This window comes from Rhinatrema bivittatum, chromosome 2, assembly GCF_901001135.1.
Source record: "Rhinatrema bivittatum chromosome 2, aRhiBiv1.1, whole genome shotgun sequence".
Lineage (NCBI taxonomy): Eukaryota > Metazoa > Chordata > Amphibia > Gymnophiona > Rhinatrematidae > Rhinatrema > Rhinatrema bivittatum.
The window spans coordinates 99,469,192-99,495,819 of NC_042616.1; the positions used below are offsets into that span (position 1 = coordinate 99,469,192).

Sequence of the window (26,628 nt, forward strand, 5' to 3'; positions counted from 1 at the left end):
CTCCTCATGCTGCGCAGCTCTGTGGCATGCTGGGCAAAGGCCCTGAGCCTTTAGCTTCTTCTCCGGTGGTGCCATGGCTTGTGCGCGTAAAAAATACAGGGACCGGGCAGCCTAGTTATACGCTCCGGTGCGTCGAGGTTGTGCGCATAAGTTGGATGCGCGCGCCGCTGTGCACACGGGCCAAATTTATGCGTGTGGTTGTGCGCGTCGCTATGCATACGGCAATTATGCGCGTGCCGATGTACGCACGGCTCGGGACGGTGGACAGGGCGGCAAATAGGTCAAAATGGTGACTGTGACCACAAGGCCAGTATGGCAACCATCTCGGAGGGTCTCCACGTGGGAGTGCCCCCGAATCTGACCGGGGCCTAGCCTTGCTAGGGCTGATCAACCTAGTGGCACTGGTGCCGGCTGGCGACCTGTGCGACTCTTCGAACTTCGGAGACTTTAAAGAAGTTTTCTATCTTACCTTGTCTCGGTGTTTCCAGGTCTCATTCCGGACGGTCTCCGGCTGCAGGGGAGAGGGAAAATACCTTCACCGCCGCGCTCGAAGTTGCACCCGCTGCCTCTCAGCCTCACCCATTGCCGGGGGCTAAGTCCACGCAGAGGGTCGGCTGCCGGACCGAGGCCAACCTCCGAGGGATCGCGGAAATCACCTCGGGAATTCTGAACTGGGGGAGGGACCCAAGGGGTGTCACCGCAGGCGAGCGGGGCTAGTCTGTAGCAGTAAGATTTCTTCTTGTTTTGGGTTTCTTTGGTAAATTACTCTAACGCTGTGCGAGCATGCATAGAGTCCCGAACTGCTATGGAGACAGAAAATTCTGAAGAGCTGCACTTCCTGCAGGGGTATATGTACTAGGACTGACGTCAGATTGAAATCTGATCCGTCACCAACTGCTATCAGGAGTACACTATACTCACTGGTCCTGAGTCCATCTGCTACACGCTAGGAAATGAAGCAGATTTGTTAGGCAAGACTTCCTTGGGTAAATCCATGTTGACTGTGTTCCATTAAACCATGTCTTTATATATGCTCTACTATTTTGATCTTTAGAATAGTTTCCACTATTTTTCCCGACACTGAAGTCAGGCTCACTGGTCAATAGTTTCCCGGATTGCTCCTGGAGCCCTTTTTAAATATTGGGGTTATATTGGCCACCCTCCAGTCTTCAGGTACAATGGATGATTTTAATGATAGGTTACAAATTTTTACTAATAGATCTGAAATTTCATTTTTTAGTTCCCTCAGAACCCTGAGATGTATACCATCCAGTCCCGGTGATGTACTACTCTTCAGTTTGTCAATCTGACTTACTACATCTTCCAGGTTCACCTTGATTTGGTTCAGTTCATCTGAAACATTACCCTTGAATACGCTCTGGAACGGGTATCTTCCCAACATCCGCTTCAGAAAACACCGAAGCAAAGAAATAGTTTTATCTTTCCGTGATGGCCTTATCTTCCCCTAAATGCCCCTAAGTACCCCTTTAACCCCTCAACTATCTAACAGTCCAACTGATTCCCTCGCAGGCTTTCTACTTCGGATATATTTTTTTAAAGTTTTTATTTTGAGTTTTTGCCTCTATGGCCAACTTCTTTTCAAATTCTCTCTTAGCCTGTCTTTATCAATGTCTTACATTTAACTTGCCAATGCTTATGCTTATCCTATTTTCTTCTGATATATCCTTCTTCCAATTTTTGAATGAAGATCTTCTGGCTAAAATTGCCAACATGGCTAAAAAGCGAGGTGAAAGAGGCTATCGTTTGACCTTCCTTCCACTTTTAATGCATGGAATATATCTGGACTGTGCTTCTAGGATGGCATATTTTAACAATGCCCACGCCTGTTGCACACTTTTTACCTCTGCAGCTGTACCTTTCAGTTTTGTTTTTGCTTTTTTTTTCTTTTTTTTTTTACTATTTGTCTCTTTTTATCAAAATTTCCCTTTTGAAAGTTTAGTGGTTTAGTGCTAGAGCCATGGATTTACATATTATCCCCCTTCCAGTCATTAATTCAAATTTGATCATATTATGATCACTATTGCCAAGCAGCCCCACCACAGTTACCTCTCTCACCAAATCATGTGCCCCACTGAGAATTAGATCTAAAATTGCTCCCTCTCTCATCAGTTCCTGAACCAGCTGCTCCATAAACTGTCATTTATTCCATCCAGGAACTTCATCTCTGGTTAGCTTTCCTAATTTCTCTTAGCATTTCACTGTCTCACCATCTTGGCCAGGTGGATGGTAGTATACTTCTATCACTATAGTCTTCCCCAACACACAAGGAATTTTTACCCATAAAGATTCAATTGTGCATTTAGTTTAATGCAGGATCTTTATCCTGTTGGACTCTATGCCATCCCAGACAAAGCGCCACCCCACCACCAAGATGCTCCTCTTCTCTATCATTGCAATATAATTTGTACCCTAGTATAACACTCTCTCATTGGTTATCCTCTTTCCACCATATCTCTGAGATGCCAATTAAGTCTATGTCATCATTCACTGCTATACACTCTAATGCTCCCGTCTTACTACTTAGATTCTGGCATTAGATTACAAACATTTCAAAGTGTGTTTTTTGTTTGTACCAACATTCTTCTTTTCATTTGATAGAGATAAATTGGAAGCTTTTAACTCAAGTGAGTTTTTAATTATAGGCATTTGGACTATTTTTCTTATTATTGGAACCTCTGTTGGGATGCCATAACTAATGCTTCATTAGTATTCTTTGAAGATACTTCCATCCAAATCATGCTCTGCTGAGAGACTGTCTGCTTTCACCTTTGGTTTAGTTTAAAAGCTGCTCTACCTCCTTTTTAAATGTTAGTGCCAGCAGCTTGACTCTACCATGGTTTAGGTGGAATCCCCCTTCCCCCAGTTCCTTAAAAAACTGAATCCCTCTTCCTTGCACCATCGTCTCATCCACGCATTGAGACTCCGAAGCTCTGCCTGCCTCTAGGGACCTGCGCGTGGAACAGGGAGCATTTCAGAGAATGCTACCCTGGAGGTTCTGTATTTCAGCTTTCTACCTGAGAACCTAAATTTGGCTTCCAGAACTTCCCTCCCACATCTTCCTATGTTGTTGGTGCCCACATGTACCATGACAACTGGCTCCTACCCAGCACTGTCTAAAATCCTACTTAGGTGCTGCGTGAGGTCCGCCAGCTTCGCACCAGGTGATCCTCATGCCCACCAGCCACCCAGCTGTCTACATTCCAAATAATCGAATCACCAACTATGATGGCTGACCTAACAGTTCCTTTCTGGGGAGTAGCCCTGGGAGACACATCCTTGGTGCACCACCAGGACAGTAGGCCCATGCTACAGGATCATTTCTTGCTGTACAAGGTTGATGCTCTCCGATCTTGAGACCATCCTCCTCACAGCAGCACCAGGGCTGCCAGTCTGAAGTTGGGACTTGGCTACTATGCCCCTGAAGGTCTCATCTATATGCCTCTGTCTACCTCAGCTCCTCCAGGTCTGCCACTCTAGCCTCCAGAAATCGGACTCGTTCTCTGAGAGATAAGAGCTCTTTGCATCGGATGCACACATACAATTTCTCACCAGTGGGTAAAATAATCATACATGACACTCTATGCAAAAAAAGACCGGGGGGGCGGCCCCCCCCCCTTGCTGCTGGACTGCTGCCTTCATCTTAAATTTGATTAATTCTTAGTTAAGTTTTAGGTTGCTATGGGAGTAGGAATGCGTACAATTAGGGTCCTTTGAATGTGTTAGTGTATTCACTATATATCTGGTAGGAACCTACATGGGAATGATCAAACTCTTGATAAGGTGTGGGGAATTTCTAAACAGAAGAAAAAATTTATTCAGCCTTTTAACTTGTGTGTGAAATTGTCATCTGCCTATAAATTAAAGGATGAGCTAGGGGTGGGAGGGTTGGGAAATACAAACACAAACTTCTGCTTTTTGCCTGCCCTCTGACTAGCTATTCAATACAGACTCACAAACACACTAAATAATATACCCCAAAAGTTTACTTTTCCTCCAGTACTTTAAAGTTTTGAAAATTTTCCTAAGCAGTACTTACTGATTCTTTTCAGCTACCAGCCCCTAAAAGCCTTCTACAGCTTTTCCACATGGGCAGTGTTTTATGACATCACTCATTATGTGCCAATTCATCCTGTTTACCCTTGGAGAATGAAATTATATTTATGAACTCCCAGAAATTTTTAGATGGAGGCATTTGAGCAACAGTCCTCAGTTAAGGGACAGAGTTAATAAATATACAGCACACGAGGTCTATGTAAGATGCAGGACTGCTAACAGGTGACCAGAATAAACTCTACATCTATACACATTTTCCTGTGTGTAATGTTTTACATGTATTTATTGTACCCAGATTGAGAGAGTGACAGTGAAAAGTAAAGTCTAAATAAATAAAATGACTATAAATCCAAGAGCTAGCAGAAAATATCTATAGGTATACATACGAAATTCTGTTGACAATGGCATCTTCATCTTCTTGCTCATCTATAAAACAAAATGTAAATACTGGAATTAGTTTTATTTCCAGACCATTATATTCATTTTAATCTCTCTTACAGATTAACTATATTTTTGAAAAGGAAACCTCCTGAATGCGTGAGAAGCAGTTCATTTAAAGAAACCACCATCCCAACATTATGCTGTGGATCTGTGACTAGAGCTGAATGTTATACACAGCTGTTATATGTTGTAACTCTACTAGCTGCAAACTATTAAAAATTTAGCTTCCGATATGTGGCTCTCCACTTCCCAACTTGACGCCAGCACTCTTTCTCTCTTCTACTCCTACCTCTCCAGTTGTCAGCATCCTCTTCCTTCTGGCCACCTGTCCCTTTGCTTCCCTCTATCCCAGCAGCTTTGCACATAGAGTGTGCACTTTATTGCAAAATAGGCACATGCCACAGCCAAGAGCACCCCTTGTCATTAGAGCCGGAACAGCACAGACAGATAGGATATCACAAATTGGAAATGCCAAGCATATTATATAGATTGTAGATTTCCTCTAACATTTTATTATGCTTTTTTCCTTCGCTGGTCTAAACCTTTAACAATTTTAAAAAAGTATTTTGGTTAGACCTCAACCAGATCTTCCAGAACTTTATTGGAATTTCTTTTCAAAATAAACACCACTGGGGAATGAAATACATGAATATCATCCCATTTTAGGAAAATCATCATATGGAATTACTTTTCATTGATCAGTTTCGAGAACTCAAGGGTAATAAAACAGGCAGCTACTTCTAGCAGGAAAGAAGCATAGGTCACATCTTGCATATTTTTGTAACTGAACAAAAAACTACAGCAACTGCAAAAACCCGTAGCAGCTGTGGCAATTTTAAAATTGATCAAGTTCCTTAAATGATATGACAAAATTGATGGCTCAGTGAGGCACAGTGGTTATTCAGAAAGCCTTCTGACACTGTTCTGCAGAAAACTGGTAAGCAAATCATCTAGGATAGAAAGCTTAAATTGGGTGAGAAACTGGTGGAACCACAGAGACCACAGAATGGTAGTAAATGGAGTCTCTTCTGATAAAAATAGGAAGAGTCATTTTCAAGACCATTTCTGCAGATGAAACAGTATTTTATCCATGGAAATGGCTTGGTAGAGAATTGCCTGCTTGAAATATGAGAAAACATGAGCATTTGTCATGTTTGCATATATGTTTACCCAGACTGAACAGAGGGATTGCATTTACATGCATGCTTTTCTATTTTCAAAAGTATGTGGGTAAATTTTCCCCAAAATTTTCTTTGCATATTAGGAATAACAAAATTATCCCAACAAAATTTCCTGCATGCAAAGCGAACTTACAAGTTTGCTTTGAAAATTAATTTAACTTATATTCATATTTGTCATCAAATTTATGTGGGTTGTTACAAAATTACCCCCAGAGTGACGAATGGGGTACTCCAGGACTCCGTGCTAAGACCAGTTCGTTTTCACATCTTTTTTAGCAACACTGCAGAAATACTTGAGGACATATGCTTGTTTGCAGATGATATAAAACTGTTACAGAGTAGATACACTAGAGAGGTGAAAAATGTAAAAGGATTTGAAAAATAAAAACGTAAAGGGTTTGGAAAGCAAAATTGCTTACCTATAATGTGTGTTCGGCAGAATACCAATCCACATAAGTGGGTGACATATCTTAAGAAGCCTCTGGAGCAGTGGTTCCCAAACCTGACCTGGGGGATCCCCAACCAATTGGGTTTTTAGGATATCTACAATGAATATGCATAAGATAAATAGGTATGCAAATCTCCTATGCATATTCATTGTGCTTATTGCAAAAAAAAAAAAAAAAAACCCCAACTGGCTGGTTATTGCAAAAAACCACTACTCTAGAACTCTCTTTCATGCTCTATTAAGCACATATGGGATGCCCTGCATCATCAATACCACTAGGGATCTTCTTCAGACCTAAATAAAAGCATTTTGGAACAAAGTCAACTACTTGGAGAGGTTTGTGTGATCTTGTATCATCCTGTCCTTGAATAACACCTGCCACAGGAAAGCAACTATACTTTCTCCAGGAACAAGCGGGATAGCTAGTCCCCACAAGTTCCCTTGCTCTGGGGTGCTGTCATTAAAAAAAAAAAACCCAGCCAAACCACATTTTTTGTGGGAGCATTCCCTTATGTTTTAAAAACTATTTTTTTCAGTAGACAATTCAAACTAATAGAACTGCTCCCTAGCGGTGTTGTGTTTTACCCTTCAAAGAGATCTTGCAAGAAAGATTGAGCAAGCCTACCAGTGCCAGGTGTCATTGTTCAAATATTAATGGCATGTAAATGCATGGACTTAATTCTACATTGCAGCTTTGCAAATCTTCTCCAAAGGCTAGACTCTGGAAGACCACTAATGCTGCCCTGCCAATAATGTTATGAACCTTGATATGCACTTCCAGAGTTAGGCCTGCCTGGGCATGACAGAAGAAGATGCAATCTACTATTCAATTAGATAGGTGTGATTGACTACAGTAACCCCAGGCCTGCTTGAGTCAAATGAAACAAAAAGGGCTTTAATGATCCTCTTCAGTGTTGGCAACTTAACTACAGCAGGAGCAGCATCTCTTTTCCCCCTATAGCAACAGCACCCTTCAGAAGAAATGAGCTTAGTAGCTTCAGTATCAGCAGCTCCATTTCCAGAAGCCAAACTTGGCAGCAGAGGCTCACATTCAGACCTGGCATGCAGTAGTGACATTTCCCCTCCCACTTGTTGACAGAAGTGGTGTCACTGCTGCAGGCCAGGATACAAGTGCCACTGCAGGCTAGATCATCCTCCTCAGGTCAGAAGTGGCCCACAGATCATAGCTGGCACACCTTCTACATGGGTTCACCTTCTACATGGTGGGAATAAGCACTAATTGCACCAAGTTGAACCCTAACCAAGTTTGTCTTCAGACCAGATCAACAAATGTACAAGGTATTCAAGCTATTTTTGTGTGTAACAGGAAAAGAATCTAGGACCTTCTACTCAACTCACACCAGATGGCAAACTTCCTCCACTATAACATCTGCTAGTAAGTCTTTTCAAAAAGCAGAGCATGCATAAATAAATAAATAAATAAATAGCCAGGATTCAAAACAAACCATCAGATAAATCAAAGAAATGGATACTTCCCCTCACAAAATCCATGCAGCAAAGGCTAGGTAACTGAATGCCGGGGTGAAGTAAAGTTCCCCGATTTTGTAGTATGAGGGCTTGTGAATACTCCAACCCTTCTGTTTGATGGACATCTCCCACAGGAGTGGCAACCAAAGCTGGTTTGGTCAAAAAGGGGATAATAGTATCACAGGTCCCTGGACCCTTCTGAGTTTTAGCAAAGTCTTCATGACTAGCGAAACTGGAGGATATGCAAATAGAAGACCCTGCTCCAAAAGAAGGGAAAAACATTGACACTGGCCTGCTCTCTGATACCTTTCTGGAACCTTTCTGTTCAGGAAAGTCACAAATATATCAAACACATGACCCCATTCAAAAAAATATCATGCTTTCCACATCTGTACAGAGACCACTCATAAGGGTTCAAGATCAGACAGTCTGTCAACTAAAAACAAACAAACATTTTCTTTTCCTGCCAGATACATGGCTCTTATGGTTATTCCCTGAGAGATGGGCCCAGTTGCATATTCTGATGGTTTCCTGACAAACTTGTTTGTTCAGTTAAAACATGCCTTCATGAGTAGTGTGTGTTTAGACCAGGTCAATTTTGTGGGCCAACTGATCCCCCATAAACCTTTAGAATGCTCAGAACAGCCCATACCTCAAAGACATTTTTTGTGATACCACTTTCTGAGCAGAAGAGAGGCCCTAAATATGAAGCCCTTCTATATGGGCTCCCTAGCCCAGATTGGAGGCATCTGTAGTTAAGAGTAACTATTTTTATTTATTTAAAGTAATTTATATTCCACCCAAGTAGTTTAGAGCGGATTACAATTTAAAACACAAAACTTCTGATATACATAATAAACGAACATAAATCATAGATTGGGAGAAACTTTAAAGGGTATAACCCTGACCAAATTGTAACGAACTAGCCATCAAGACAGGGAATCTCTGAGCTGTCTGATAACTTGGATGCTCTCCTACAGATCCGGAGTTGCCTGTAGCCACTGGAATCTTACCAGTAGATTTTCAAAGGCTGTGCGCGATAATCCCATGGTTCACACATGTGGCCAGGCCTTGCACACTCCGCGCAAATTTTTTTAAGGGGCCCAGCCACGCGCGTAAACCCCAGTACACACATAAGTACTGGGCCTCTTCGAAGGTGTGATCCAGAGGCCTGCCGAGACAGTGGCCATTAGCTGCTGTGCCAGGGAAGCGCACACCGGCAGCGGAGTGGGAGGGAACTGGGGAAGGCCTGACTGCGTCGCCATGTGGAATTTGCGAAAGTTCATCTCCCCCTTGCGCGCACATCGCACACACAGATTGTAAAATCCGGCACACTTTATTTTATAACATGCGCCTGCATGTTATAAAATTGGCACATCCATACGTGCACGCATGTTTTAAAATCTACCCCTTAGAGACCATTGGGACAGTCTCATGAAAATGAACTGTTGAGACCATGATAACCAACATCCTCAATATGTTCTTGGGTAATGTCTACTGATTCTTCCTTATTCTTCTACTGTGAACATCAAGGTGATGATCCTTTCTGTGGGAAGGAAGGCTCTCAGAGTTGTGTCCAGCAGAGTTTCTATGAATTACAATCAAGATGTTGGGTTCAGAGGGGAAACCTTAGTAATATCAACATCCAAATGGTTCTGAACATCAATTCTACAACACCTTACTGAGAATTGCCCTTGACCAACCAACTAATCTTCCAAATTGAAAACCCAGGCACCATCATTCAGCAAGGATAGATAGCTACCATGGCCAGATATTTGTTAAATACTTATTATACTGACACTCAGCCAAACAGCAGTATTTGGTACTGCAGGCAATGTTTCCTTATTACAAATTTAACATACATTCCAGTCACAAAGTATCTCCCCTATGCAAATATAAAGCATCATTGAGATCCACAGAGCATAGCCAATCTCCTTTTGACAGATCAATGTGCCCAAGGAAATAAGTTTGAACATTTTTCATACTAGCAGCTTGTTCAAGGCCCCTAAGGACTACGATAAGATAGTCTTCCTGTCTTCTTTGAGATCAGGAAATACTTGGAATAAAATTCCTATACTCTACCCTAGGTTGGTACATTTTGATCACACTGGTCTGCAGTCCTGATGAGAGGTATACCAAGAGTCTCTTGCGGGTGATTTGCAAGGATTGATGTAGTTTGTACAATATGAAGGACCCAGCTGTCTGAGGTTAAATAGACCATTGGTTCAGTTTGATTTATATTCCACTTTTCAATGCTTCAAAGCACATTACATTCAGGTACTCTAACTTTTCCCTATCCCCAGAGGGCTTACAATCTAAGTTTGTTCCTGAGGCAATGGAGGTTAAAGTGACTTGCCCAAGGTTACAAGGAGTGGCAAAGGGATTTGAACCCTGGTTTCCTTGACTAGTAGGTTGCTGCTCTAACCACTAAGCTACTCCTCCACTCATCCTTAGTCTTCCCCTGATAGGGTGGTCCTCTGGAATGGATATCAGGATATTGCTTACGTGTTCCACATCCAATCAAAACCTGTCCCATGTTTTGGCTGAGCGTTTGCCTAGGGCTTAGGAGCTCTGTACTCTCTGGGACGGGGATTAGAGGGTGCAGAAAAACAGCTTTTCAGAGGATATTAGTGCCTCCTCGGCGGCCAATTCAGAAACCTCCTAGTAGAAAAGAACAATAGACTGGAACCAGCTACAGCATAAGGATATAAGAACAAGTCATACTGGGTCAGACCAAGGGTCCATCAAGCCCAGCATCCTGTTTCCAACAGTGGCCAATACAGGCCATAGGAACCTGGCAAGTACCCAAAAACTAAGTCTATTCCATGTAACTGTTGCTAGTAATAGCAGGTCTGACGTGTCCTTGATTTGAGCCACGGCTTCCCCGATTTTATCCCCAAATAGGTTTTCTCCACTGCAGATTATATCAGCAAGCCTGTCATGAGCATCTGTTCTCAAATCTGAGGCTCGCAGCCATGAGTCTACAAGCACCAATGCTCACTGTTGAGGCTCTTGATGCTGTGTCGAAAGCAACATAGGTCAACCTGACCATGTGTTTTCCCCACTCTTTCCCTGAATCCAACCGAACAAATTCATCCCATTTCTCTTGAGGAAGAAACTCAGAACTTCCTTGCCCTTCCAGCATAAAATGACTGTATTGGACCATGAAAATATGGTAAGAAGCTATGCAGCAGCTAAGCATAGCATTCTGAAGGAATTTCTTGCCAAAAAGATAGTCTACGTATTCTTCCACGAGGACACTAAGAAATTATTCCTAAATCTCTTTTGGAATGGATTCAGTCACTACCAATTGATATGGTAGTTGGATTTTCTCAAATCCCATAGTCTTACAGATACAATACTTCAGTCCACCTTCTTACTCACAGGAGGTACATAGAGGGGGTTTCCCACATCTGTATATTATGAAGGAGGTGATGAGCAGGCACTGCAAATTTAGGGGCACAGACATTTGAGGAGACTGAATGTGTGTGCTATTCTATTTCAAATAGAATGGCTTTATCCGTTACCTACACAAAATCAGCAACAGAGAGATCCAGGGATCTATCCTAGCTCATGGAGAAGAAGGATCTGAGGGAAGGCTTGTTGAGGAATCCTGATCAGTTAACCCAGCAAACTTGTATAAATAATCCCATAAACCCTCTGACACAGATTCAGAGATAAAGCATTCAGCTGGAAACTAGTGTGGCAACAACCTGCCAGCCATGTTCTCAAAGGAACCCTTTAACCATCTGGTGGAGAATAAGATCCAAAATGCTTTGAAGCACTGATGAAGCCTCTTTCTCTCTTCCTGAGACGCATTAGATGCAACCTACTGTGATTTGACACCTTGTAATAATGAGCAGCCATGATCCATTTCATGCTGCTCTATGCCCATAAGTTCTCAAGGACCAGTTCCACTGATACCCACCTCACCGATGAAGTACTCAATGCGGGTGCTTCAAAGCATGACAGAGCCTTATGAATCCTCCTGTCAAGCTCTCCTCAAATACTGCGGAGGCAAAAAAGGATGGGTGTCAAAGACCTGTCCCCTTTTACTAAGCTACCCAAGAAGAATTCATGGCTCTAGTATGGAACCCTAGAGACTGTTGGGATTTGGTACTCTCACTGGAGGATAAGCTCCTCTTAGTACAAGGCTGCTTTGGAGGACAAGGGCCTGTTGCCAATATCTCCCCACTCAAGTTATTGTGCACCAATGGGGGATCAGTGACCTTCAATGCAGACAAAACCTCTACATGCATCGAGTGGGAAAGCAAGCAGGACAAAAACCCCAAATGAAAGCAAGAAAAAACTCAGAGCAGTGGAGCACATCAAGAGAGATAAACAACTTGTCTAGATTTTATGAGTATTACTGTAAGCCACACTGATCTAAAAAAAAAAAAAAAAATGTAAATAAATATGCTGAAAAGCCTGACTAGAGGCAGCTAAGAAACAGGAGTCAGATTTTTGGCAAATTTTGAAGGGAAACAAGAACAAGCAGCACGCCAACACTGGAATGCATCTAACAGGAATCAGAGATGAATACAAACATCAGCGCGGGATGTTCTTCACTTGCTCAGAGCACTCTAAAGCTTTACACAGCCTCAGGACAGAGCTCTGGTGCAGACTGGTATCACCCAATCATGAGAACTAACATTCTGCTTATCCTTGGAGAATCAATACACAAAATCAAAAAATCCACATACACAGGAAATAAATAGTAATAACTATGTCAAAAACGATCCTGAAACAATATGAGTGGATAAGCTCAAAGAGACCTCATATTTAAATGCCAACAGGCTAAGCTAATGTAAGCTTTTCATAGCATTCAATTATTTTTTAATCATTGGTCTCAATGGGCTGGACGTGAAGGGCGCAGAAAGCTGCCCGTTTATGCACATTGAACCTGTAAGTACTTGCAAGACGGATTGCTGAGACGCTTAAATCCGAAAGTGTACTTACCTTGCTTCTTGTCCGTCTCTGAGCCTTGAATAGATGTTGACAGGAATGGTGAACTCCGACGTTGCCCCGACACTAAGTGTTTCGGAGTGGACCTCCTTCTTCAGGGGGCCGGGTACCACTAGGATCGGCTCTGTTGATATCCGGGAAACCTTAGCATATGATGCAAGAATGATTATTAGTGCAGCAGCATCGATAGCGTTTCATTTTCACTTCTGACAATGCTGGGCTGAAGACAGCGCGGTCGGCCACGGCCACGGCCGACCGCGCTGTCTTCAGCCCAGCATTGTCAGAAGTGAAAATGAAACGCTATCGATGCTGCTGCACTAATAATCATTCTTGCATCATATGCTAAGGTTTCCCGGATATCAACAGAGCCGATCCTAGTGGTACCCGGCCCCCTGAAGAAGGAGGTCCACTCCGAAACACTTAGTGTCGGGGCAACGTCGGAGTTCACCATTCCTGTCAACATCTATTCAAGGCTCAGAGACGGACAAGAAGCAAGATAAGTACACTTTCGGATTTAAGCGTCTCAGCAATCCGTCTTGCAAGTACTTACAGGTTCAATGTGCATAAACGGGCAGCTTTCTGCGCCCTTCACGTCCAGCCCATTGAGACCAATGATTAAAAAATAATTGAATGCTATGAAAAGCTTACATTAGCTTAGCCTGTTGGCATTTAAATATGAGGTCTCTTTGAGCTTATCCACTCATATTGTTTCAGGATCGTTTTTGACATAGTTATCCTTGGAGAATCAGCATGTTCATTCATCTATGCTCACAAGTGCCAAAAATTCTTTCCATCCCACTGCATGCTATATCCAATGGTTTGTGTTTACGTTATATCCTTTAAGTGGTCCTCCAGAGATTTCATACGATGACCTGATGTTTATATTTATTACAGGCATTCCATTTCTAAATATGGAATGACATTGAGTTTACAGCATGGACAATATGCTTTGAGATTTAGACAAAGGGAAAAGCCAAGGAGCATTAAGTCAAACTTCAGAGAGTAACAAATGCAAAATTCATAGTAATACAGTAACCAAGCACATGGCATCAATACAACTGCCAGGCCCATCTTGCTAGTCCATTCTGCCTTCCTCTATTGGGCTACTGTAGATGCTATGTCTTTGCTGGCTTTACCTTCACAGTCTCATCACTAAGAAAAATCTGTGCTGTTCAAATGGAAATATTTTGACCTCTCACACAAGGAGAGCCTACAAAAACAACAAGAGGAAAAGAACAGACTAATATTTCATTAGACTCCCTTTTCTTGCAAGATATTTGTTTTCATAGTAGAAAGTTTTGGACCAGGTAGCTCTCCTTATGCTCCTGGAGCTTCCAAACCAACTGAGACCTTCCTTATCACTATGAAACATTTGCAGTTGGACGGTTTTTTGCTTCTTTTTTTTTTTATTTTTTTTTTTTAAAGCAAACTACCTCCCCCACAGGCCAATACAGTAAAGGTCGCGGGAGAGCGGACGATATCTCCCGGCGCGCGCACAGGTCACTCTCCTGGGCGCGCGATTCAGGGGAGACAAACATGCAAATTAGGGCCCGCGGTAAAAAGAGGCGTTAGGGACACTAGTGCGTCCCTAGCGCCTCTTTTTTGACAGAAGCGGCGGCTGTCAGCAAGTTTGCCAGGCGATGCTCAATTTTACCGGCGTCTGTTCTCAAACCCACTGACAGCCACGGGTTCGGAAACCGGACGCCGGCAAAATTGAGCGTTTGGTTTTCAACTCGCGAGCCGATTTTTTTTTTTTTTTTTTAATTATTTTAAACTTTTAGGACCTCCGACTTAATATCGCCATTTATTTATTTTATTTAAAAACTTTTATATACAGACTTTCATAGGCATATCACATCGGTTTACAGATGACAGGTGGATAAATATATTGAAACTGAGAGGGAAGTATAAAGTTACACGTAACAGGGGAATACAGAACTTGGAAGAGTTGTAGAAAAACGGTCATGTGACCTAGGGGAGAGGATTTTAAATAGCTAGAACAATAAATATAATATCATTGTTTGAATAATTCAGGAGGAGGAGGTAGAGAAGGAAGGTGATATGGTGGGGGAAGCTAATTCAAGTGTAGGCTTATTCAAACAGCCACATCTTAAGCTTTTTTATTTATTTATTTTTTTTTTTTTTTAAGGTGGCAGTGCAGTGTTCCAGGTGGAGATCAGATGGCATAGAGTTCCATAATGTTGGTCCTGCTACGGATAGTGCACATTTTTTGGTAGGTATAAGCTGGGTGATATTGTGGGCGGGAGTGGCTAAGGATCTTTTGTAAGCGGTTCTGGATATTAAGTCGACTTTTCTGTACACTTCCCTGGCGCCGGCAGAAATTAACGCCTACCTTTGGGTAGGCGCTAATTTCTGAAAGTAAAATGTGCGGCTTGGCTGCACATTTTACTTACTGAATCGCGCGGGAATAACCAATAGGGCCATCAACATGCATTTGCATGTAGCGGGCGCTATTAGTTTCAGGGGGGGTTGGACGCACATTTTCGACACGCTATTACCCCTTACTGAAACGCGCGTCCAAACGCGGGTTAACAGTGCACACTGTACTGTATCGCACTGTACAGTTAGTAGTTCAGATACAACATTACTCAGCCATGGAATATGAACCCATAACCCGCCCCAAACCTTGATGGGTGTGGGATATAAATTCTTTTAAATAAATAAAAAAATAATTGAATCACTCAAGCTCAGCAGAGCTAACTTTTGAGCTGATCACTAGTCATCACTACAGAGCAATGCCTGAAACAGTAGCATATCAAGCCCAGACAAGACAAGCAACAAGATACGGACTGACAAATACAATCTAGAGCTATTTGTCTATTTTCTTGTTCTCTTGTAAACTAAAATTTAAAAAAAATACAACATTAAATTTTACTTGCCTGCTTTTCTTTTGTATCTTCTGATAATGAAGTAAGAAAGGATGTAGAGAATGGCAAACAGAAGAAAACAGATCTGAAAAAAAATGACATGTTAAAAACACACTCAAACTTATGCATCACAGTTGTGAACTTATAATGCTGCACACTACCAATAATATTTATATATAAAGCAAACAGTTTAACTGCATTATAAATTATTTTATTTTCCCCTAAAAAAAGGGAAAATGTTTTTAGTTGATTCTGAAACTTGATAATGTAAGCTCTATTTCAAACTATACATTAAAATTCAAAACAGGAAAGCTGAGCCTGTGGTTGGTTTGATGGGCCAATAATTAGTACTGCATCCTAGGGATGTGCATACGTTTTCAACGCATTGGCAATCCGCAACGCATCAGTCCCTATTCGTTATATTTGTTGGTTCGCAAAACACATATCATATTAGTTTCATTCTTTTGGCTCGCAATGATTTCTTAGCTGCCGTTTGAGATAGGAGATAGCAAAAACCAGCCTTTTCCTGTGAATCACAGCCCTGTCACGGGTTGGCAAGGAGACCAGAATGCAACCTTTCAGAGCTAAGCATTTTTCTAATGCAGCCAAATGCCGCTCTTACTCAGTACTTTGTGACTATTCCTGATGATGCAGCACTATTTATACGTTAAGAACGCAGCGTGCCACGCACTCTTTGCGGGGTGGTCTGGGGAGGTGGTCCAGGGATGGTGGCTTTACTCAGAGCTAGTCTGAGTGACTCAAATCTGTATTCAATTGCTAGCTACTTTGATAGAATTTTCCATTGAAAAATATATTTCTTCCTTTTTGCTGCGGTGCCAAGCAAGCCATCCTTTTTATTTAACTGCAGTTTTTTTTAATTGAACTCAGGCTGTCTCTTTGTGCTCTTTTAAGCCAAGAACAGAGTGCACTCACTGGGCACTGGGCAGTTTTGCAGACTCACATATATTGGGACAGAAGTGCTCTCTGAAGCCAAATCCCCAGTGGGCCTCTTTTGTAGTTACAAGCTTGGTGTGTGTACATACAGTTGTACCAGTTTTAGTGTACATCCAGGCACAGCCTTGTGAGCCTGGGGGCACTTTTGCAGACTCACATATATTGGGACAGCGGTGCTCTCTGAAGCCAAATCCCCAGTAGGCCTCTTTTGGAAATAATGCTTTTAATTGAAATCCCTAATAGGCAGTAACATTAAATCCATGTCAGGGAAAGCTAGACGTGGTCGAGTGACTGGGACTGGCAGAGGAGGCACTTCAAAAGGTAGTGTCAGTCCCCCATTAAAATTAAAAAGGGACCTCTTCCAAACTAAAATCTCTGGAGGGGCAGGCAGTTCTATCCGGGAAAAAATGAAATTTAAAAATGATGCATCGCCACCACCTGTTTCTGATCCTGTAGTTTTGGAGGTGAGGGAAGGGGAGGCTGAGCCATGCAAGAATAAAGGGCGACACCCAAAAGCAGCAGTGCGCCAGCAGACTCGACTTAGCATTGACAATGTAGCGCAAGCACTGTTTGCTTCTGATTCAGATGAAGAATCATCTTGTGTGGGATTCTCATTATCAGAAATGGAAATAATAGCTGAAGAAGGTTTAGGAGGATTAGTTAGTCCTGTCTTAGCCTCCACTTCAGTGCTGCAGGGGTGAAATGAAACTGAAGAAGAGCAGTCAGCGCAGGCACAGAGTGTGACTGAAGCCCCTGGCATTGCTTCTCAGGGTGCACCCACTACTTCAGCTCCAGTGCCAGCATCCACCCCGAAGGCTATAGAGAAGGGATCACGAAAGAAATCTGCAATCTGGAGCCACTTTAAAGTGACAGGACCCACGTTTTGCTCAGTGCAATTACTGTGCCAGGGCAATTAACAGAGGCAAGCAAATGGGACATCTAACTAATTTTGGCATGATGTATCATATGAAGAGGCAACACCCAACAACAGTACTGCCATCTGGGGATGGTGGCAGTACCAGTCAGGGGACCCCTTTTTCCAGGCAGCGTAAAGTGGTTGAAAAGGAGCAGAGTCACCCCACACCCTCAGTCCCTTCTAGCAGTCAGGTGGCAGGCCAGCAGCCTCCTGCCATGTGGCAGAAGCGACAACCCACCAAGGAGGAAATGGGTGGTGTTCGGTAACGCTATCCCAGGGAAGGAGGCAGGCAGCCTCAAAGGTTATAACCAGGAGCATTGGGGAAATGATTGCCCTTGATGACCAGCCCTTGCAGATAGTGGAGAATGTGGGTTTCAAGCATTTGCTGAAGGTCTTAGTTCCAAATTACAAAGTCCCCTACAGAATCACATTTAGCAGAAAGGTCATCCCCAGCCTGTACAACCAGTGTCGCAGTCGCATCCAAGCGCTGCTAGCTAAGGCACAGGGGAGTGTGCATTTCACCTGCGATATCTGGACAGCCATGAATGCTGCACACTCTTACCTCTCCCTGACAGCACACTGGTGGGACCTGGCTGAGGCAGGGGCAGGCAGCAGCTCTATTAGTGAACAAGTATCAGGGTGGAGGTGGGCTTTACTGCACACCCACCTGACGGATGAGGCCCATACCTTAGCCAATATTCTAGCATGCATCAGATAGATGCTGGCGGGCTGGCAACTACACCAGCAAGACAGGAATCCTCAGGCAGGTTCTTTGTCACAGACAATGGTGCAAACATGCTAAAGGCAATATACGACGGGTGCTTTCAGAACATCTGATGTTTTGCACATACTCTGCACCTGGTAGAGAAGTCAGCTCTGGGGTTGGAGTCCAATCACCAAGAGAATGAATACCTGCATACGTTAATACACAAATGCAGGAACATAGCAGCGAACTTCCACAGAAGTGTGAAGGCGTGGCAGGTTCTCAGACAAAAGCAGACTGATTTGGAGATGCCTCACAAGCATCTCATTCAAGACATTGCCACCTTTATGATGCTGCAGAGGTTAATGGAGCTATAGACACCCCTTCATGAACTTTCTGGTTCAATGGATATAGGTGTGCATAATCCCCTAGGACATCATGATTGGTTAGTATTGAGTCAGCTGGTAAAAATCCTGCAGCCTTTCAAGGATGCCAAGGAGGAGCAGAGTTCCAGAAGTGCCACCTTGGCTGACATCATCCCTATAGTTAATTTTCTGGAGGAAAATTTGGAGGGCTTTAAACAGGAAGAGGGCATGACAGCTGAAGTGCTGCATTGTCTGGACTTTTTGCAGAAGCAGGTGCAAGAGAGATTAAGGCCTTTAACAGAAGACCACACATACATGCTCGCCACAATCTGTGATCCCCATGTGAAAGGGAAACTTGCCCTACAGTCCAATTGTCTCATTTGTGAAGGAGCTGCTGTTAGCAAAAGTCCATAAAAACAGGAGCGCCATAGGCAGAGAGACAGATTAGGCATGAAGCAGAGTAGGAAACAGAGGGCACTTCAGAGAGTTGTGCTAGCCCAAGCAGGAGCAGCACTCTGTCAGCGACAGCTAGTACCTCCTCCTCCTCAGTACGCAAAAGGCATATTGCCCATAAAGATTCATCTGTTCTGCTATGGGCTAGAGAGAAAGCAGCTGGCATGAGTGACTCTCAGCCCACCCAAGCAAAGGAGACACCAGCACAAATGTTAGTGACACGGTATCTCTCACAGTCCACAGAGGACATGCAGACAGATCCGCTGGCATATCGGGCACACGAGTCCACTGTCTGGCAACACCTAGCCAAAGTGGCTCAGCGATATCTGTCATGTCTACCAACCAATGTGCCCAGTGAACATGTATTTTCAATGGCAGGGGATATCATGAGCCCTCACCGCTCAAGGCAACACTACTAATCCTACTTCCGCCTAACACTCTCCCTTCCACTTTCAATTTCTCTCAACACATACGTGACCTAGGCATCAACCTTGACACCCATCTCAATCTAAATAAATTCATCAACACCACTCTAAAAAATGCTATTTCAAGCTACACACACTAAAAAAACTAAAACCCCCTACTGCATCTCGAACGACTTCCGCTCATTACTACAATCCATCATTCTCTCCAAAATTGACTACTCCAACAGTATCCTCCTATGCACAACATAGCCCCCCTCCAAAGGCTCCAAAATGCCGCTGCACGCATCCTGACCGGCACACGCAAAAAAGAGCATATCACCCCCATCCTCAAACAACTTCACTGGCTCCCGATATCCGCCAGGATTAACTACAAGACACTCTCCCTCATTCACAAAGCCCTTCACAACCCCAACATGCATTGGTTTAGTGACTCCCTACTATTCCGCTCCACCACCAGACCCACTAGATCACAATACCTGGCAACATTACAAACTCCTTCACCTAAACTCGCCCACCTTACTTCCACAAAAGAACACACCCTATCTATCGCTGGACCCATCCTATGGAACACCATGCCCCCCGAACTGCGACTAGAACACGGTCCTAAAAAATTCAAACAAAAAATCAAAACATGGCTGTTCACGCAGGCCTACAGAAGCAACACCTAACCCCCCTCTCTCCCCCTTGTAAGCCCCCGCCCTCCTTCCCACCCCCCCCCCCCCCCCCCCCCCCGTTGTTTCTAGGGCTGTCTGCTAACGCCTCCCCCATTCCTTCCTCTACCACCTGTCCTCCTCCCCAGCCCCACTTAACCTTTATTTACCCATTATTTGTATTATGATTTCTAACATTTTCAGGTTACAAGTGCTTGAAACATAGATTGGCCACTGTTGGAAACAGGATGCTGGGCTTGATGGACCCTTGGTCTGACCCAGTATGGCAACTTATGTTCTTGTATCTTATTGGCTTGTGAACTAAATACAACTTTAAATCCTTTAACAGTAGCAGTAAAAGAAGTAGCCACAAGTTAGTAAATTTAGTCATGAAAATGAGAAATGATTAATAGCCACTTTTTTGTTTTGATACTTTATTCCTAGAGTGTTATTAGTTTTGGGGTGGTTTTTTTTTGGGAGGGGGGGTTTACAAGCTCTTGTACTTAGCACATCAGTGATTCTAAATAGATCAGGAGTGCTGCTGAAAAAAAAACAAAAAACTTATCACATCACAGATAATGTGAAAACAAAACAAAAAAAAATTGATTCGGGAAAAGAAATTTTCAAACACAAGGGGCATGATCATTTTAGAAGGTACACACCATTATTCCAAAAAAGTATTAACATAAGAAAGTAAATCAGCAGATACACTAAGATTTGCACCAGATTGATTTCCTCTGCTGCCTCCCCTTCGTGCAGTGCATTACATGTGTATTGCCTGCCCATCACTTAAGGTCTTCACAGAGAGGTCTTTTGGATTTTCCGTCACTACAATGGACTGTGCTTTTTCTGTAGCAGCCCCAATTCCCTGGAATTCCTTACCTGTGGCATTACACTTGTCAGGCAGTTTAAAATCCTTCAAAAGTTTATTAAAGACATTTTATTTAAGCGGGCATACTATTAAATTTTGTGAGAAAAACCCAAGTACGTCTTGATCCACAAATGTCAACAACAAATACAGGATCAAAAATAATAATTGTAAGTGATGAACTGGTATCATAAAACAATGTAAATAGCCTATATTTTTAAAGGCAGAAGCCCCCAAGGTTTGATCATGTACCAGGCTGAGTTTCACTATTCATTTGGAACTCATTTTTTTCTTTTTTAGTGCAATTAAAAATGTAGGAAAAAATTAATTTTCAAAAAAATACCACAGTACTCATATAACAATTAATATTCATAGCAAGCTTTCTTAAACCATGTCTCCCATTTGTAAAAATTACCAACCCCACTGCATTGTACGTAAGGCATCCTTAGATATAAAATTTAATGAGAAAAAACTTAGCTTCAGAATTTTTCTGACTCAAACAGAGTCCAAGCCAATTGAGTTTTACGCCTCAGCATCCCTTTATGGCGGCTCTGTTTTGAGAAGTCTGAAAATGCAGTTCAGATGTAAGTTTTTCTATTTAAAGTTTGAACTAGCAAACTTATATTGATCTTTCTTAAATTAACAGCTCTCTTTTTCATTTAGATAACTTTTGATCTATCCCTGAGGCAAACAATCATGCATTGTCAAAGCACTGCAGTGTTGGCCATTCTACATCCCTGCTTGTACAACGGCACAAGTGGCTTGGACTCTGTCGAGTCCCAAAGATTCTGAAGCTAAGTTCTCTCTCATTAGGTTTTTATCTAAGGATGCCTTAAACGTACAATGCAGTGGGGTTGGTACAAATGGGAGACATGGTTTAAGAGAGCTTGCTATAGATATTGTTATGAGTACTATGGTATTTTTTTGAAAATTAATTTTTCCTACATTTTTAATTGCACTAAAAAAGAAAAAATGAGTTACAAATGTATAGGGAAATTCAGCCTAGTACATGATCGAACCTTGGGTGCTGCAGCCTTTAAATACATGGGCTGTTCACGCCATTTTATGATACCTGTTCATCAGATACAATTATTTTTGATCCTGTATTGTTATACTATTAATTCTGCTAGGCTATTGGATGGACAAGAGATGAGCACTATGTAAGAAGTGATAACTGTCCTGTGAGTTTTTATTTCTGTGTCTGTTCTTTGGTACATCGCTTAAATTTTATATTAAGCAATTCACAATTTTTTTTTAAATAAAGACAAAAGAAATGAAAATAAATTAGCACAACACTAAGGAAACAACTGTCCTAATCAGAATGATCTTAAATAAAAATGTTCTTACAGGGAACTCCTGCTAAAAAAGGCAAAGCTCTTATTTTTCGTTGGGTCCCAGCGGCATAAAGAGACAGAGTGGTATTTAAAAACACAATTACAGTCTTATTTAAAAATACATTGTATATTTTTTTCCTTTTTTCATTTCTTCCAAGTACTGTGGTCTAATTTCAGGATCCACATTTTCTTAGTTATTGTATATTTTTCTTTGTTATATAACTAGATTCCTGTTTTTCCCTAAAGCAAGAATTTCTTGAATGCATATTGCAAATCTATAAATAAAAAGTACAAACAAATTACAATAACACTTGCAAAATATATAAATGCTCAAGTTTATACAAAGTACCAAGACAGTGTGAGGAAACAGACAAACTGATATTTTGAAGAAACTTTAAGGTAAAAATGATATGCTCAATTTCCCTACTTTGTTTTCCATCATCATACCAATCACAGAAGTGATGTGCTACATATTGAAGTGGGGATGGAAGGAGATAGAGGTACTGGGGTATAGCAGAAAGTGCAATAGATCCTTTGGCCCCGATTATAGGTGGCCATTTTAACTAGTGAGTAACTTGAGTTTTCAGTGCTGACCTTGGTAGCAAATACTGTGGAATGTTAAGGTTTTGACACTGATAGTGTTACAAAGTACATGAGGGCCAGGAAAAACCTCGGGCTGCTCAAAACCGGAGGGGGGGGGGGGGGAGAAGAGGATCTCTGCTGAGGGCGTTAGGGTTTTCAAAGATGCTGCCCTTGGGACCCTGTCTGATTGGACAGGGTGCACAGAGATCCTCAGGAAGGGGAGGAGTTTTTAGTGGTGACTAAGCAAGGTTTTGCCTTGCTCCAATTTTTGGAGGCACAGAGCTGCATCGCTCCCTCCTGCCCTTATTGTTCTGTTGTAGATTTTTGCAAATAGATATTTATTATTTTTATATACTGACATTCGATCTCAATTGAGATCACACCGGTTTACATTCAGGTACTGTAGGTATTTCTCTATCCCCAGAGGGGATCTAAGTTTTTGTACCTGAGGCAATAGAGGGTGACTTGCACATGGAGCAATAGCAGGACTCGAACCCTGGTCTCCTGGTTCATAGGACACTGCTCTAACCACTAGGCTATTCCTCCTCCTGCTGCTGTTGCAGCTTATTTAGGGCCAGTTGCCCGAGCCTCATTAAAGTTCTGTGGTAGCAGGACGGGTAGCCAATATGATCATAGAGCTGGCTTGTGAAAAATACCTGTCTGTCAGAGCAGTTGCTCCGGGAATGGCTCCTTGCTGGGCAGTGACGGGATGCTGCCTAGAGGCTGCAGGCCGGGTGGCCTGTGAATGAGTAGTCCTGCTGGCCTGTGACTAATGACCACTGGGTTTAGGATTGCTTTGTTTGTTATTATATTATCAGTAATAACATCAAGCCCAGCATCCTGTTTCCAACAGTGGCCAATCCAGGCCATAAGAACCTGGCAAGTACCCAAAAACTAAGTCTATTCCATGTTACTGTTGCTAGTAAAAGCAGTGACTATTTTCTAAGTCTACTTAATTAATAGCAGGTAATGGACTTCTCCTCCAAGAACTTATCCAATCCTTTTTTAAACACAGCTACACTAACTGCACTAACCACATCCTCTGGCAACAAATTCCAGAGTTTAATTGTGTGTTGAGTAAAAAAGAACTTTCTCTGATTAGTTTTAAATGTGCCCCATGCTAACTTCATGGAGTGCCCCCTAGTCCTTCTACTATCTGAAAGAGTAAATAACTGATTCACATTTACCTGATCTAGACCTCTCATGATTTTAAACACCTCCTATCATATCCCCCCTCAGCAGTCTCTTCTCCAAGCTGAACAGTCCTAACCTCTTTAGTCTTTCCTCATAAGGGAGCTGTTCCATTCCCTTTATCATTTTGGTCACCCTTCTCTGTACTATCTCCATCGCAACTATATCTTTTTTGAGATGCGGCGACCAGAATTGTACACAGTATTCAAGATGCGGTCTCACCATGGAGCGATACAGAGGCATTCTGACATTTTCCGTTTTATTCACCATTCCCTAATAATTCCCAACATTCTGTTTGCTTTTTTGACTGCCGCAGCACACTGAACTGATGATTTCAATGTGTTTCCACTATGACGCCTAGATCTCTTTCTTGGGTGGTAGCTCTTAATATGGAACCTAACATTGTGTAACTATAGCATGGGTTATTTTTCCCTATATGCATCACCTTGCACTTATCCACATTAAATTTCATCTGCCATTTGGATGCCCAATTTTCCAGCTCTCAAGGTCTTCCTGAAATTTATCACAATCCACTTGTGATTTAACTACTCTGAATAATTTTGTATCATGATTATCTCACTCATTGTATTCCTTTCCAGATCATTTATAAATATATTTGAAAAGTAAGGGTCCCAATACAGATCCCTGAGGCACTCCACTGACCACTCCCTTCCACTGAGAAAATTGTCCATTTAATCCTACTCTCTGTTTCCTGTCTTTTAGCCAGTTTGTAATCCACGAAAGACATCACCATCTATCTCATGACTTTTTACTTTTCCTAGAAGCCTCTATTAAGCTGTGGAATTTGTAGCCAGAGTATATGGCAACACCTATTAGCAAAGCTGGGTTTAAAAGTGGTTAAACTCCTGGAGGAAAAGTCCATAAACCATTCTTAGCCAGACTTCAGAAAGCTTCTGCTTATCCCTGGGAACAAGCAAGAAAGAACAAATCTGCTCGATAATTCCTAGAGATCTAGACAATCCAGATTTAGGTATAGACAACATAGGCAACTGCTTAGGGTGCCAAATTTTCAAGGCACCAAATACCCAGGCTAAAAAGAAGTGTAATTGTGCCAAAGAGGAGCCTACGCCATTAATCCATTTCAAAATGGCACTACTATGGCACTCTAGAGGAGGGTGGAGACAGAGGGACTTTATCCACTATTTGGTCTTCAAGGTTTCCCCCACTCTCCAAACCTGCCTAAATTCAGCCCTGGATCTGGAATGGCCACTGTCAGAGACAGGATGCTGAGCTCGATGGACCTTTGGTCTGACCTAACATGGCACATCTTACAGTTCGGTAAATCGGGACACATTTGATCAAGAACTGCAGCTGCAGCTTGATTTCCCAGATTAACAAACATGCAGAAAGAACCACTTTACATACAATTTTGATAACACAGGTAAAAATTGCCATGCCAATGAAGTTATTGGAGACTGAATTCCTAAGTTTAACTGGCTCATAATTTCTAAATTTAACTGCAAAATACTAAACGACTTTATTCTCTCCTATACTTGTCAGCTAGCTCTGACAGACCGCAAGAAAGGGGGTTTTTTTGTTCTGAAGATTCACTTTTGATGAACTAACACTGGCTTGTGGTGACTGCATTTCGCTCTGCCCGATTGTCTTTTTTAATTCGTTTGGGCAAAAACGTTAGAAACTGAGGAAAGCAATTCCCTCTCCAATGCTCCTGCACTCTGCCTCAATTTCCAGCATTTTATCCACGCGGACCGAGGTTATATTGACATCTAGAATGCTTTCAGTCAGCCCCCAAATCCAGCCTGCAGGACCACTGGAGACCAAACTCCCGCCTTGAGCCAAAAAACACCGGAGGGGCCGAACTTCCGGTGCCGTGGAGCGCCTTCTCCCTCCGATCACTACTTATCCCACCGTTACTCACAATGTACTCCCTGACTTGACTGTGAAAGTTCTGCTCCCGGATGCTCACGTCGTCCTCGTCCATCCTTCATATTGCTCACACGCGCAACTGTAACGGCCTCCACCACCAGCCACGGTCCGCACCCGGGGCGGCAAAAACAACGATAACAGAGATAAAGACGGAGAAGAGCCCCGCCCCCTCTGCCGCCACTTCCCCCTACACCCCCACCAAGCCCTGCCCCCTGCCTCGCGTCTCACTCCTCCTACGCCTGCGCAAGACGCCTTCCACTGCCATCACAGAACCGCGACGTAATCCGCCGCAGCAACAGTTGCCTTGCCGCGCCTGCACTCTGTTCCTCACCTCTGATTGGCTGCTTCAGAAAGTAATCATTCTGCGACTGTTGGCTGGGCTGCCCGATGTAAAAAGGTGCCAGTAACAGAGGCGGCTTCTAGCGCTCAAGCGCCCAGTGCATAGGGTTGCCACCTTTTCCATAGACCAGGACTGGACGCTAGAGGACTTGGGGCAGGGGAATGGTACCCCCTTATTTGAATACATTTTAGATCTTGCCAGTGAACTGCCTAAACAGTGTATCTATATATCTGCTGAACCACTGGGAGCTGAAGGCTGTGCTGTGCACCACTTCTTTTCTCTATGCCAGAGCTTTCCAAACTTTTCATGTTGGTGAATCTTTTTAGACAAACGTAATTTCACGACACAGTAATTCAGTCTACTAGCAAACCAGAGGTTAAAAGTTAAACGAACAAAATGTATTTTGACAATTTATGTATGTTTCCTTAAATATATACATACATTTTTGTGGATT

At 42.7% G+C, this 26,628-nt stretch overlaps 1 protein-coding gene across 4 annotated transcripts in view; it reads right to left on the bottom strand.

Moving 5' to 3' along the window:
* LMBR1 (limb development membrane protein 1) overlaps window positions 1-25,993 on the bottom strand; it is a 400,337-nt gene extending 374,344 nt beyond the window's left edge. For all 4 annotated transcript variants that reach the window (XM_029588492.1, XM_029588493.1, XM_029588494.1 and 1 more), the window contains exons 1-3: window positions 25,827-25,993; window positions 15,498-15,570; window positions 4,461-4,500 (exon numbers count right to left, since the gene is read on the bottom strand). In XM_029588492.1, coding sequence (XP_029444352.1) covers window positions 4,461-4,500; window positions 15,498-15,570; window positions 25,827-25,889 — 176 coding nt within the window. In that variant the 5' untranslated portion in view covers window positions 25,890-25,993. The remainder of the gene's footprint in view (window positions 1-4,460; window positions 4,501-15,497; window positions 15,571-25,826) is intronic.
* Between the last annotated feature and the right edge of the window lie 635 nt (window positions 25,994-26,628).